Source organism: Schistocerca piceifrons, chromosome 4, assembly GCF_021461385.2.
Source record: "Schistocerca piceifrons isolate TAMUIC-IGC-003096 chromosome 4, iqSchPice1.1, whole genome shotgun sequence".
Lineage (NCBI taxonomy): Eukaryota > Metazoa > Arthropoda > Insecta > Orthoptera > Acrididae > Schistocerca > Schistocerca piceifrons.
This window is the reverse complement of record NC_060141.1, coordinates 606,698,885-606,712,119: the sequence shown is the minus strand read 5'-3', so window position 1 is coordinate 606,712,119 and position 13,235 is coordinate 606,698,885. Positions and strand designations below refer to the sequence as shown.

The 13,235-nt window shown below is 43.2% G+C and overlaps 1 protein-coding gene across 1 annotated transcript in view; it reads left to right on the top strand.

Annotated features, from left to right (window-relative positions):
- The window catches only part of LOC124796048, a 76,653-nt gene that overhangs the window by 33,264 nt on the left and 30,154 nt on the right, over nt 1-13,235 (top strand). The window contains exon 3 of the mRNA XM_047260134.1: nt 2,096-2,342. Coding sequence (XP_047116090.1) covers nt 2,096-2,342 — 247 coding nt within the window. The remainder of the gene's footprint in view (nt 1-2,095; nt 2,343-13,235) is intronic.

Here is a 13,235-nt window from a genome sequence, read left to right as displayed (position 1 = left end):
CTTTTGGGATGTAAGATGTCACTTAAAATATATTTCTTGAATGATCGTTTGTTCTTCCCGGATAACAATAGCGCCGTTAGCGACGATGCGTTATGAAGGCAAGACGGAGTGACGTAATGTTCTCCGATTACTACTAGCTTTTACAAAACTATGTCCTTAAGGGAAATTATCGCAGGAAATAGGAAAGAAAATAATTTTGAGAACGATTATTGATTCCGGAGTTATTCGTTTGTTTGATTCCTTTGTGCTGTGCAGCATGTCTTGCAGTTTGCTCTTGGAAATCACGTTGCGAGAGCGTGTCACTTTGCCTGAAACAAAAATACATAGGCTGCTGTAAACCAGAAGAGGAGAGGGGCAGAGAGGGGATGAGGATATGGACAGAGAGAGGGGACAGCGGAGACGGGCACAAAGAGTGGGTGGTAGAAAAGGGGGAGGGGTATTGGACAGTGAAGGAGGACATGAACTAACAGAAGACTGCCATATGTATAAGGGTCGATCAAAAAGTTTTGGTTTGAGGGCGTTGCTACAGCCTATATGCAACTCAGCGTGACTGCGATGTGGTTATACAAGCACTGACGAATGGGAAAGGTGTTGAGAAAACCCTTCGAAAGGAAAATTATTTATCGCCCTTATATCTATCAGCGTAGCGCTGAGTACTCAGCTAGTAGAAGAATTAAGGAATAACTAGAAAATAAAATTACTCAATTATATAAATATACATTGTACATGTTACGCGCTTTGCTGATATTCTTTGCAGCTACTGATCATAGTTACGTAATTAATCATAGTGATCTAAGCTCACCAGGTAAAAGATCATCCACTCCTTAAAAAAGCTCACTGGTCGCTCCACCGCTGACGCAGGTCTAGAAAGTTAGGTGGTCTGTATGAGCCAGTCGATTGTATCGAATCAGCACAGTAAGATGGTGTCGTCATGGAGGCACCACTGAATGTTGTGACGGGTGCTGATCACACAAATCATGGGGATAGAAGTCAGTGCACGTGATTATTTTATATACACTCGCCCCAGCCATTCCTCCGGTTTTGCCTTAACTAACACGTCGACGAAAGGTAGAGCTTTTTTAAGTTATGCCATGGATTATTAGTAGGTTGGACAGCGTACAAATAATCCAGCAGATACTGCATCGATGCGAGATACTGCATCGATGCTGAGTATAATACGCGTTTACCGGAGACGCAACTGACTCTGGTGGTGTACAATGAGAATAAAGTTGCGAATTTGGTGTTCGCATTGCCTCAGATATAAGATATCCGAAGAAGACGACTGGATGAGCATCAAAATATTGTGCGTAAAATGGAAATAACAAATCGGTTGAACACCCTGAAGCACACAATTAAAGATTCACACTGGTAAAAACAGACATCGCACGAACCATGACGTTTCTTTGACATTCACGGTATGCACGTACTTCTATCTTCAGGATCTTCATGCTGTGAACAATCACGTCCTTCAGTATGACAGTAGCAATGTTCAGAGGGCTGCACACGTATACGTTTCTGGTCCGACAGCTACTCAGGTAGCTCGACTGGTCTTCCAATTCCGTAATCTGAATCCTATTGAAAATGTGTGGGACTATCTGAAAAGTAGCAGCCAATATCCCCACAGTTTCGTAGTTCTACGGCATCTGTTCATCAATGAGTGGCCTCAGCTGGAAACGGCATACCAGAAAGAATTTTTGAGCTCTCTTCGTCGTCCAAATGGTTCAAATGGCTCTAAGCACTATGGGACTTAACATCTGAGGTCATCAGTCCCCTAGACTTAGAACTACTTAAACCTAACTAGCCTAAGGACATCACAACATCCTTGCCCGAGGCAGGATTTGAACCTGCGATCGTAGCAGCAGCGCGGTTCCATACTGAAGCGCCTAGAACCGCTCGACCACAGCGGCCGGCCTTCGTCGTCCAGTTGAGACCATTATCAAGGCAACAGGCAATGTTCTAAGGTATTAGCGTGGTATCTCCTAGGGGTGAGTAATTTTTGCACTCAGACCTCTCGTTTGAGAGACAGACACGATATCTGCATCACCTTTCATGGTTTCTATGTAGACCAGTGATAGTCACTGTGTTTCTCTTGCAGGATGTTCTACGGAATCCCTCAGCTGACGCCCGATGGATTCCGCGTAACAACGATCGTGTTCATGCCGCCAACAAAGGAGATCGACGTCGCGGCTATCTGCAAGCACGTGATCATCGCCACAGAAACTATGCTGGCACTTGACTACGCTCTTGGCAATATTCTCATCGTCGATCTGAAGCACTTGGCCATGTCCCACATTCTGGCATTTGGGAGCAGTCTAGCTCGAAAAACTGTTTCTATTTATACGGTCAGTGCTAAATCCACTGTGAATTATACTTTCCCTCAGATCTGGTACGCTAGCAGAGCCTTTCAGTTTACCATCATTGTACCCCTTCTTTCTAAGGCCTGGCCGGTGTGTCTGATCTAGTCGTTGGAACTTTGAAATGCGTTTTACCATAGGGCGTTATTAAGATCTGGTGAAAAACGCTGCCATAACGACAACAACATGTCGTTTCACTATAATCACTAATCAAACTCCTTAAGGTCTTCCACCAAAATCATTATCTGTAGACGGCGAGATCTCCTGGCGAAATACCCAGAGAACTAGCGAACCATGAGCACACACACAAACACACACACACACACACACACACATACACACATATATTTACAGGGTGTCCCTAGTTAAAGTTCCAGTTTCAAAAAGGTGTAGGAAGAGAACCACTCCTCAAAATCGCATCACATTTGAACAGAGTATTGCTGACTCAGGGGAACCGTCATGGAATCAAAAACATTGAACTGTAGTTAGGTAAGCCCATCAACTGCAGCGAGATCGTAACATATCGGATGAGGAAAATCGCTTTTTAATTGTTCTGAGACCAAACACGGCGTAAAAAGCAAAATTACATCGGTTTCTCACTGTCCTAGGACCAAAATCCCCCCCAAAAAACAAAATTACAGCGGTTTCTAACTTTCGTGCGGCTGGTGCTAGAAATGTTCAGTATGCTGTGCACCGTTTTGTGTCACAAGTTGAAATCGAGGAACAGCGTCTTCCACAACACACTGGAGTTTTCACGATCAGAATGCAATGCACAATACGTGTCTTCAATGCGGGTACGTTTGTAATTACAGCACTGAACACAACACCACTCAGATAACCCCACAGCCAGAACTCACACTGATTAGGGTCAGGTGATCTGGGCAACCAAGTTGCGGGGAAATGACGGCTGATAATTTTAGCATTTCCAAAATGTCTCTCGAGTAGCTACTTCACTGGCTGTGCAACCTGCGGAGGGACGCCATCTTGCATAAATATGATTCTTCCCACATATCCACGCTGTTGAAAGGTTGAAATGACGCTGGTGCGCAAAAACTTTCACCGCGTTAACCAGTTACGGCATCGGTAACATGACTCATCTCCTCGAGAAAATACGCCTTGCGACAAACGGTGCTGTCACGGTACACCAATCGTCAATTGTGTAGAATGAAATAGTACCTGTTGATGTGCGTACGGATTTTCTTTTGCCCATGTTCTGCAATTGTGAGTACTGAAATGTCCACTGTGGGCTTCGTCTCTCCACAAAATGTTCAATGACCATTCACTGCCCGCATCATGTGAGCAAGACATTCCAGAGCGAACGTTTACCTTGCTGGGTCATTTTATAAGGACAACAGTGCAGGATGTTTCGTAGGATATTATGCACTGAGATCATGGCATGCTGAACGTTCAGCCGTCCGCGCAGCCCATGTTTACACACCACCGCTCGACATGTTATGCAGTGTTGTGGCCACATCATCGACAAATGTACCAACTGTTTTCCTCCCTCTGCCACATTGCACTTAAAAAGAACCTGTGTTTTCGAATTCTGTAAACATTTTCTCCAGGCCGTTAGTAGACATCGGACCAATGTCTTTGTTTCATTCCCTTGAGTGTCTGGAACTTCTGCAGGACTACTGGCGCACAGTCGCCGTTTCTGTAAAAGTACACCAGCAGCGCGCGATCATTCACAGAGACAGATTGGGCATCTCGGACGCATCTCTTGGGTTCTTATTCTGACGCTTACAGCGTTACCTATCGGTCAAATATTCGTTAATTTTTTTCCCTTGCATCAATAACATGCTGTTCAAATTTGAGGTCATTCTATGCAGTGGTTCTCTTCCGACAGCGTGTTGAAAGTGGAACTTTAATTATTGGCAAAAACAAAAAAAATTGTTGCACTGTAAATTATTCTTCAAACTTATAACAACAGCTCCTTATTACCACACAAATAATTACAAAGTACCAAGAAAGTTAACTGCAGTTCACATGTATTCATCAAAAATAATGATAATAATCATTATAATAATCTGTACATGCAGTGCACGTCATAATTCCGTGAATTCAAATCCCTGAATTCACTGTTTATGATTATGTTCATGTTGTGGTCCCCACTTAGAAGACTTGTTTGATGCAGCTCTCCAATCTACTCTATCTACGAGTAACTATCGCAGCCTACATCGCTATGAACCTGCTTACTGTCTTCATCTCTAGGACTCCCTCTACTATTCTTGCACTCCCACATTTCCCTTTAGTACTAAAGTCTCAGAATGTGTCCTGTCAACCAATCCCTTCTTTTAGTCAACTTGTGCTTCAAATTTCTATTCTCACCAATTCTTTTCATAATCTCCTCATTAGATACACGATCTACCCATTCAATCTTCAGTTTTCTTCTGGAGCACCACGTTTGATAAGCTTCTATTCTCTTCTTGTCCAAACTGTTGATCATATATGTTTCACCTTCATACATGCTTACACTTGCCACAATGAGATTTTCACTCTGCCGCGGAGTGTGCGCTGATATGAAACTTCCTGGCAGATTAAAATTGTGTGCTGGAAGGAGACTCGAACTCGGGACCTTTGCCTTTCGCGGGCAAGTGCTCTACCATCTGAGCTACCCAAGCACGACTGAAGCCCCGTCCTCACAACTTTACTTCCACCAATGCAATATCCCTTCTTTCAGGAGTGCTGGTCTTGCAAGGTTCGCAGGAGAGCTTCTGTAAAGTTGGAAGGTAGGAGACTAGGTACTGGTGGAAGTAAGGCTGTGAGGACGGGGCGTGTGTCGTGCTTGGGTAGCTCAGTTGGTAGAGCACTTGCCCGCGAAAGGCAAAGGTCCCGAGTTCGAGTTTCGGTCCGGCACACAGTTCTAATATGCCAGGGAGTTTCGTAGCTACAGTTCATATAAATTCCAGAAAAGACTTACCGACACTTAAATCTCTCTTCGATGTCAACATATTTCTCTTCTTCAGTAACAGTTTTCTTGGCACTGCGCGTCTACATTTTATTTCCTCTCTACTTTGGCTATCATCAATTACTTTAAGGCCCAAATAGCAAAATTCATCTACTCTATTTAGTGTCTCGTTTCGTAATCTAATTTCCTCATCATCGCCTCATTTAATTCGACTACGTTCCATTACACTTTTTTTTGCTTGTGTGAACGTTTATCTTACTTCTTCCTTTCAACTTCCGTTCAACTGCTCTTCCAAGTCCTTTGCTGTCTCTGACAGAATTACAATGTCTTCGGAAACGTATTTTTTTTATTTCTTTTCCCAGACGTTTAATTCCCTCTGCTAAATTTTCTGTTTTCCTTTACTGCTTGCTCAATGTACACCTTGAATAACAATAGCAAAAGGTTGCAACCCTGTCACATTCGCTTCTGAACCCCTGCCTTCCTCTCCCACCCTTCTTATAACTGTCATCTGATTTCTGTTCAAGCTGTAAACAGCCTCTCACCCCCTGCATTTTACCCCTGGGCCTTTCAGAATTTCAAAGAGAGTATTCCAGTCAAAACTATCAAAAGCTTTCTCTAAGTCTGCAAATGCAATTAACGTAGGTTGTCCTTTCCTTAACGTAACTCTTAAGAGAAGTCATAGGGTCACGTACTGGTCGGCGTTTTCCTACACGTCTCCAGAACCCAAAGTGGTCTTTTCGGAAGTGTACTTGTGCCAGTTTGTCTGTAAAGAATTTGTGTTAGTATTTTACAGCCATGACTTATTAAACTGGTAGCTCGGTAATATGACATCTGTGAGCAGCTGTTACCATCTCCATCTACATCATCCTCCTTTTCTATAATATTGCCTTTAAATTTATTTCCCGTGTATCGCCGCTTTATATCCTCCTTCCTACTTTTAGCTTTCCCTTACTAGCGTGTTTAGTCCCCCTTAAACATCCCAACAACCACCACCCTTACTAGCAGAGTGCTGGTTTTCCCGTCTGATCCCTTGATATTAATGCAGCTGCTTCTCTTTTCTCCAACGGCCAGTTTATTTACTTATCGGTAGTATCCAACTTTTCCATAGTGATGCATGCTTCGGTATCCTTATGTTTGTCCTTGAACTATTCCTGCTTAGCATTTTGCACTTCCTGTCAATCTAATTGTTTAGACGTTTGTATTTCTTTTCTGCAGCTTTTTTGCTCCATTTTTATGGTTTCTCCTTTCATCAGTTATATCAAAACATCCCGTGGTATCCAGGGATTTCCAGTTGTCTTGTCTTTTTACTCATGGTTCAAAATGGTTCAAATGGCTCTGAGCACTATGGGACTTAACATCTGTGGTCATCAGTCCCCTATAACTTAGAACTACTTAAACCTAACTAACCTAAGAACATCACACACATCCATCCCCGAGGCAGGATTCGAACCTGCGACCGTAGCAGTCGCGCGGTTCCGGACTGAGCGCCTTAACCGCTAGACCACCGCGGCCGGCTTTTACTCATGTGATGCTCTGCTGGCCTCACCATTTTATCTCTCAAAGCTACCCATTCGTCTTCTGTTGTATTTTGTTGCCGTTGTCTAGTACACTCCTTGAAACTTTCAATAACCTCTGGTTCAACTTATCCAAATTCCATTCCCTTAATTCCCTATCTCTCTCCGATTCATCATTAATTGCAATTAAAGCTTGGCCTGGCTCAGGATAGTAGCTTCTACGTCAGCCATTCCGTTATACATCCCAAGGACTGGCGTTTGACACATTTCTTTTTTATATCTGGTTCATTAACCGTGACGTCTCGACGCTCGGTACTGCCTGGTGCACTGTTCCCTGCTGTCGCCAAAGACGCAGTCAAATCAGCGAAGTTAATCTCTCACGGGGTGGGTTAGCACTTGAGTGGGTAACACTATCTTGACACGTGGTCTATGGGTAGCGTCTTTGTTCATAATCAAAACGTCTTCGGTCCCGGGTTCGATCCTCGCCACTGCCTAAATTTTGATAAATGATCTGCATTGGCGGCCGAAGACTTCCGGCGTAAGAAGTCAGCCTCATTCTGCCAACGGCCTTGTCAAAGAGGGCGGAGGAGCGGATAGAGATTCAGGGCACTCTCTTGTCCTAGGGGTGGGAAATTGCCCCTAAAGGCGGAAGAATCAGCAATGATCAACGACATGACGATGCAGAAGGCAATGGAAACCACTGCATTAAAGACACGTGACGTGTATCCACAGGACGTGTGGCTTGTAATTGAAGAAGTGTCATGATGATCTCTCCATTGGCAAAAGATTCCGGAATAGTCCCCCATTCGGATCTCCGGGAGGGGACTGCCAAGGGGGAGGTTACCATGAGAAAAAGATTGAATAATCAACGAAAGGATAACGTTCTACGAGTCGGGGCGTGGAATATCAGAAGCTTGAACGTGGTAGGGAAACTAGAAAATCTGAAAAGGGAAATGCAAAGGCTCAATCTAGATATAGTAGGGGTCAGTGAAGTGAAGTGGAAGGAAGACAACGATTTCTGGTCAGATAAGTAATGGGTAATATCAACAGCACCAGAAAATGGTATAACAGGTGTAGGATTCGTTATGAATAGGAAGGTAGGGCAGAGGGTGTGTTACTGTGAACAGTTCAGTGACCGGGTTGTTCTAATCAGAATCGACAGCAGACCAACACCGACAACGATAGTTCAGGTATACATGCCGACGTTGCAAGCTGAAGATGAACAGATAGAGAAAGTGTATGAGGATATTGAAAGGGTAATGCAGTATGTAAAGAGGGAGGAAAATATAATAGTCATGGGCGAGTGGAATGCAGTTGTAGGGGAAGGAGTAGAAGAAAAGGTTACAGGAGAATATGGGCTTGGGACGAGGACTGAAAGAGGAGAAAGACTAATTGAGTTCTGTAACAAGTTTCAGCTAGTAATACCGAATACACTGTTCAAGAATCACAAGAGGAGGCGGTATACTTGGAAAAGGCCGGGAGATACGGGAAGATTTCAATTAGATTACATCATGGTCAGACAGAGATTCCGAAATCAGATACTGGATTGTAAGTCGTACCCAGGAGCAGATATAGACTCAGATCACAATATAGTAGTGATGAAGAGTAGGCTGAAGTTCAAGACATTAGTCAGGTAGAATCAATACGCAAAGAAGTGGGATACGGAAGTACTAGGGAATGACGAGATACGTTTGAAGTTTTCTAACACTATAGATACAGCAATAAGGAATAGCGCAATAGGCAGTACAGTTGAAGAGGAATGGACATCTCTAAAAAGGACCATCACAGAAGTTGGGAAGGAAAACATAGGTACAAAGAAGTTAGCTGCGAAGAAACCATGGGTAATAACAGAAGAAATACTTCAGTTGATTGATGAAAGGAGGAAGTACAAACATATTCCGGGAAAATCAGGAATACAGAATTACAAGTCGCTGAGGAATGAAATAAATAGGAAGTGCAGGGAAGCTAAGACGAAATGGCTGCAGGAAATATGTGAAGACATCGAAAAAGATATGACTGTCGTCAGGACAGACTCAGCATACAGGAAAGTCAAAACAACCTTTGGTGACATTAAAAGCAATGGTGGTAACATTAAGAGTGCAACGGGAATTGCACTAATAAATGCAGAGGAGAGAGCAGATAGGTGGAAAGAATACACTGAGAGCCTCTATGAGGGTGAAGATTTGTCTGATGTAGTACAAGAAGAAACAGGAGTCGATTTAGAAGAGATAGGGGATCCAGTATTAGAATCGGAATTTAAAAGAGCTTTGGAAGACTTACGGTCGAATAAGGCAGAAGGGATAGATAACATTCCATCAGCGAGAAACTTATCATCAGGATTGATGGCCACGAAGTCAATGAAGTTAAGGAATTCTGCTACCTAGGCAGTAAAATAACCAATGATTGACGGAGCAAGGAGGACATCAAAAGCAGACTCGCTATGGCATGAAAGGCATTTCTGGCCAAGAGAAGTCTACTAATATCAAATACCGGCCTTAATTTGAGGAAGAAATTTCTGAGGATGTACGTCTCGAGTACAGCATTGTATGGTAGTGAAACATGGACTGTGGGAAAACCGGAACAGAAGAGAATCGAAGCATTTGAGATGTGGTGCTATAGACGAATGTTGAAAATTAGGTGGACTGATAAGGTAAGGAATGAGGAGGTTCTGTGCAGAATCGGAGAGGAAAGGAATATGTGGAAAACACTGATAAGGAGAAGGGACAGAATGACAGGACGTCTGGTAAGACATGAGGGAATGATTTCCATGATACTAGAGGGAGCTGTAGAGGGCAAAATTGTAGAGGAAGACAGAGATTGGAATACGTCAAGCAAATAATTGAGGACGTGGGTTGCAAGTGCTACTCTGAGATGAAGAGGTTAGCTCAGGAAAGGAATTCGTGGCGGGCCGCATCAAACCAGTCAGTAGACTGATGACCAAAATGAAAAGGGTAACCATTAGGACTGCCGAGCGCTATCGGCAAGCTAGGTGGACTAAGCCCTTGTGAGCCAAACTGAGGAGCTACTTGATGGAAAAGTAGCGGCACCAGTTTCGTAAACTGACATACGGCCGGAAGAGCTGTATGCTGAGCACATTCCTCTCCATATGCGCATCCACTGATGTCTGTGGGCTGACGATGACACGGCGGCCGGTCGGTATCGTTGTGCCTTCATGGTCTGTTCACGTAGAGTTCAGTTTCATTTCCGGACGTTGCTGGTGCCCTTAGATATTCTCTTTCTGAAACTTCTTTTAAAAACAAATATATAATCAGTCCCATACTTCATCCGTCCGCTCAGCAGTGTTCCTTAATACATTATTCTATCTCCGTTATTTATAAGAGCGGTACAAGTGAAGTACTAACGTTCGTCATAGAAGCATCGTTACATGTACAAGGTGATCCATTGTCGTGACCGGGCCAAATATCTCACGAAATAAGCGTCAAACGAAAAAACTACAATGAACAAAACTTGCCTAGCTTGAAGGGGGAAACCAGATGGAGGTATGGTTGTCCCGCTAGATAGCGCTGCAATAGGTCAAACGGATATCAACTGCGTTTTTTTTTTTAAAGGAACCCCAATTTTTTATTACATATTCGTGTTTTTATGTCAGCAGAAGAGCCAACACCGTGTTACGAGTGGAGGCCGAAATGCTTGCGTTTTAGCTCACTCAGTCTGGCGTGAGGAGGTAAGAATTATACTTAGGTGAGGTCTGGAACATGACAAGGAATGGGAATTCAGAAAGCGGACGTAATTAGTTTGATACTTAACTTTAATCCATTAGTGATGAACGTCGCTCTTGACGGTACATGATTCACAATATTATCTGTTCAGAATACATTCTTGAAGACAGTAATTATAGTAACTGAATATGGCGCCTTGCTAGGTCGTAGCAAATGACGTAGCTGAAGGCTATGCTAAACTGTCGTCTCTGCAAATGAGAGCGTATGTAGACAGTGAACCATCGCTAGTAAAATCAGCTGTACAACTGGGACGAGTGCTAGGGAGTCTCTCTAGACTAGAACTGTCGTGTGGCGGCGCTCGGTCTGCTATCACTGATAGTGGCGACACGCGGGTCCGCGGTAACACCACACGTGTAGTATGTAAATAAATATAATTTTTTTGTTGGAACACTTTGTCCGCTTTGTAATAATAATAAACGTATGATTCACAATTTTAGACAAACAGTTGGTAACATGTAGGTTTTTTAAATTAAAATACAGAACATAGGTACTTTTGAACATCTTATTTCGATTGTTCCAATGTGATACATGTACCTTTGTGAACCCATCATTTCTGAGAACGCATACATGTAACGACATTCCTCTCAACAGCGAGCAGTTCGCCTTCCCTAATGTTCGCACATGCACTGACAATGTGCTGACGCATGTTGTCAGCCATTGTCGGTGGATCACGATAGCAAGTATCCTTCAACTCTCCCCACAGAAAAAAATCCGGGGACGTCAGATCCGGTGAACGTGGGCGCACGGTATGGCGCTTCGACTACCAATCCACCTGTCATGAAGTATGCGATTCAATACCGCTTCAACTGCCCGCGAGATATATGTCGGACATCCATCATGTTGGAAGTACATCGCCATTCTGTCATGCAGTGAAACATCTTGTAGTAACATCGGTAGAACATTACGTAGGAAATCAGCATACATTGCACCATTTAGATTGCCATCGATAAAATGGGGTCCAATTGTCCTTCCTCCCATAATGCTCCACCATGCATTAACCCACCAAGGTCGCTGATGTTCCACTTGTCGCAGCAATCGTGGATTTTCTGTTGCCCAATAGTGCATATTATGCCGGTATACGTTACTGCTGTTCGTGAATGACGCTTCGTCGCTAAATAGAACGCGTGCAAAAAAATCTGTCATCGTCCCTTAGTTTCTCTTGTGCTGCAACCTCCCCTCAGAAAAATTTATGAATGATTGTGCTGATAAACCTCTTACTTATTTGATTTTCAAACAGCTGAGCAAACCTGAACGTACTCAGTTTTCTCTTTAGTTACTCTGATCATCACTAAACTGACACACAATATTTTTAGCGCAACGCAATCTGACTTTCAATAATCCCTACGAAAGAATGGCCCAGACTAACGATAACCTATACCTTTCATGAATCACTTAACTCACAAAAATCTTCGTTACTCAAACTACTGCAACACAGCGAGCGCCAGTACTGCCAGCTAAATAAAAGATTCTAACTACTGAAGGCACTAACTACTGATAGGCATAGTTAGCAAATGAAAGATTTTGATAGAGAACAAACAATGCATTTACCTTAATAGTGTTCAAAAGACATGTTGTTGTTGTTGTGGTCTTCAGTCCTGAGTCTGGTTTGATGCAGCTCTCCATGCTATTCTATCCTGTGCAAGCTTCTTCATGTCCCAGTACCTACTGCAGCCTACATCCTTCTGAATCTGCTTAGTGTATTCATCTCTTGTTCTCCCTCTACGACTTTTACCCTCCAACACTAAATTGGTGTTCCCTCGATGTCTCAGAACATGTCCTACCAACCGATCCCTTCTTCTAGTCAAGTTGTGCCACAAGCTTCTCTTCTCCCCAATTCTATTCAATACCTCCTCATTTGTTACGTTATCTACCCATCTAATCTTCAGCATTCTTCTGTAGCACCTCATTTCGAAAGTTTCTATTCTCTTCTTGTCTAATCTATTTATTGTCCACGTTTCACTTCCATACATGACTACACTCCACGCAAATACTTTCAGAAACGACTTCCAGACATATAGATCTATACTCGATGTTAACAAATTTTTCTTCTTCAGAAACGCTTTCCTTCCCATTGCCAGTCTACATTTTATATCCTCTCTACTTCGTCCATCATCAGTTATTCTGCTCCCCAAATAGCAAAACTCCATTACTGCTTTAAGTGTATCATTTCCTAATCTAACTCCCTCAGCATCACCCGACTGAATTCGACTACATTCCGTTATCCTCGTTTTGCTTTTGTTGATGTTTTTCTTATACCCTCCTTTCAAGACACTGTCCATACCGTTCAACTGCTCTTCCAAGTCCTTTGCTGTCTCCGAGAGAATTACAATGTCATCGACGAACCTCAAAGTTTTTATTTCTTCACCATGGATTTAAATACCTACTCAGAACTTTTCTTTTGTTTCCTTTATTGCTTGCTCAATATACAGATTGAATAACATCGGGGATAGGCTACAAACCTGTCTCACTCCCTTCCCAACCACTGCTTCCCTTTCATGCCCCTCGACTTACAGTGTTCTTGAAGTGTGAGGGTATTTCGTCTACATCGTAGGTCTTGCATACCTGTTAGGATAGTTTGTCACGGCTAGCTCTCTAAAGTATCTCAGTAGTTCTGACGGAATGTCCTCTATTCGCGGCGTTTTGTTTCGAATTAGGCCTTTCAGTGCTCTGTACAAATTGTAGATAGGCTTTCGCTCCCTGTATTTTACCCCTGCCACCT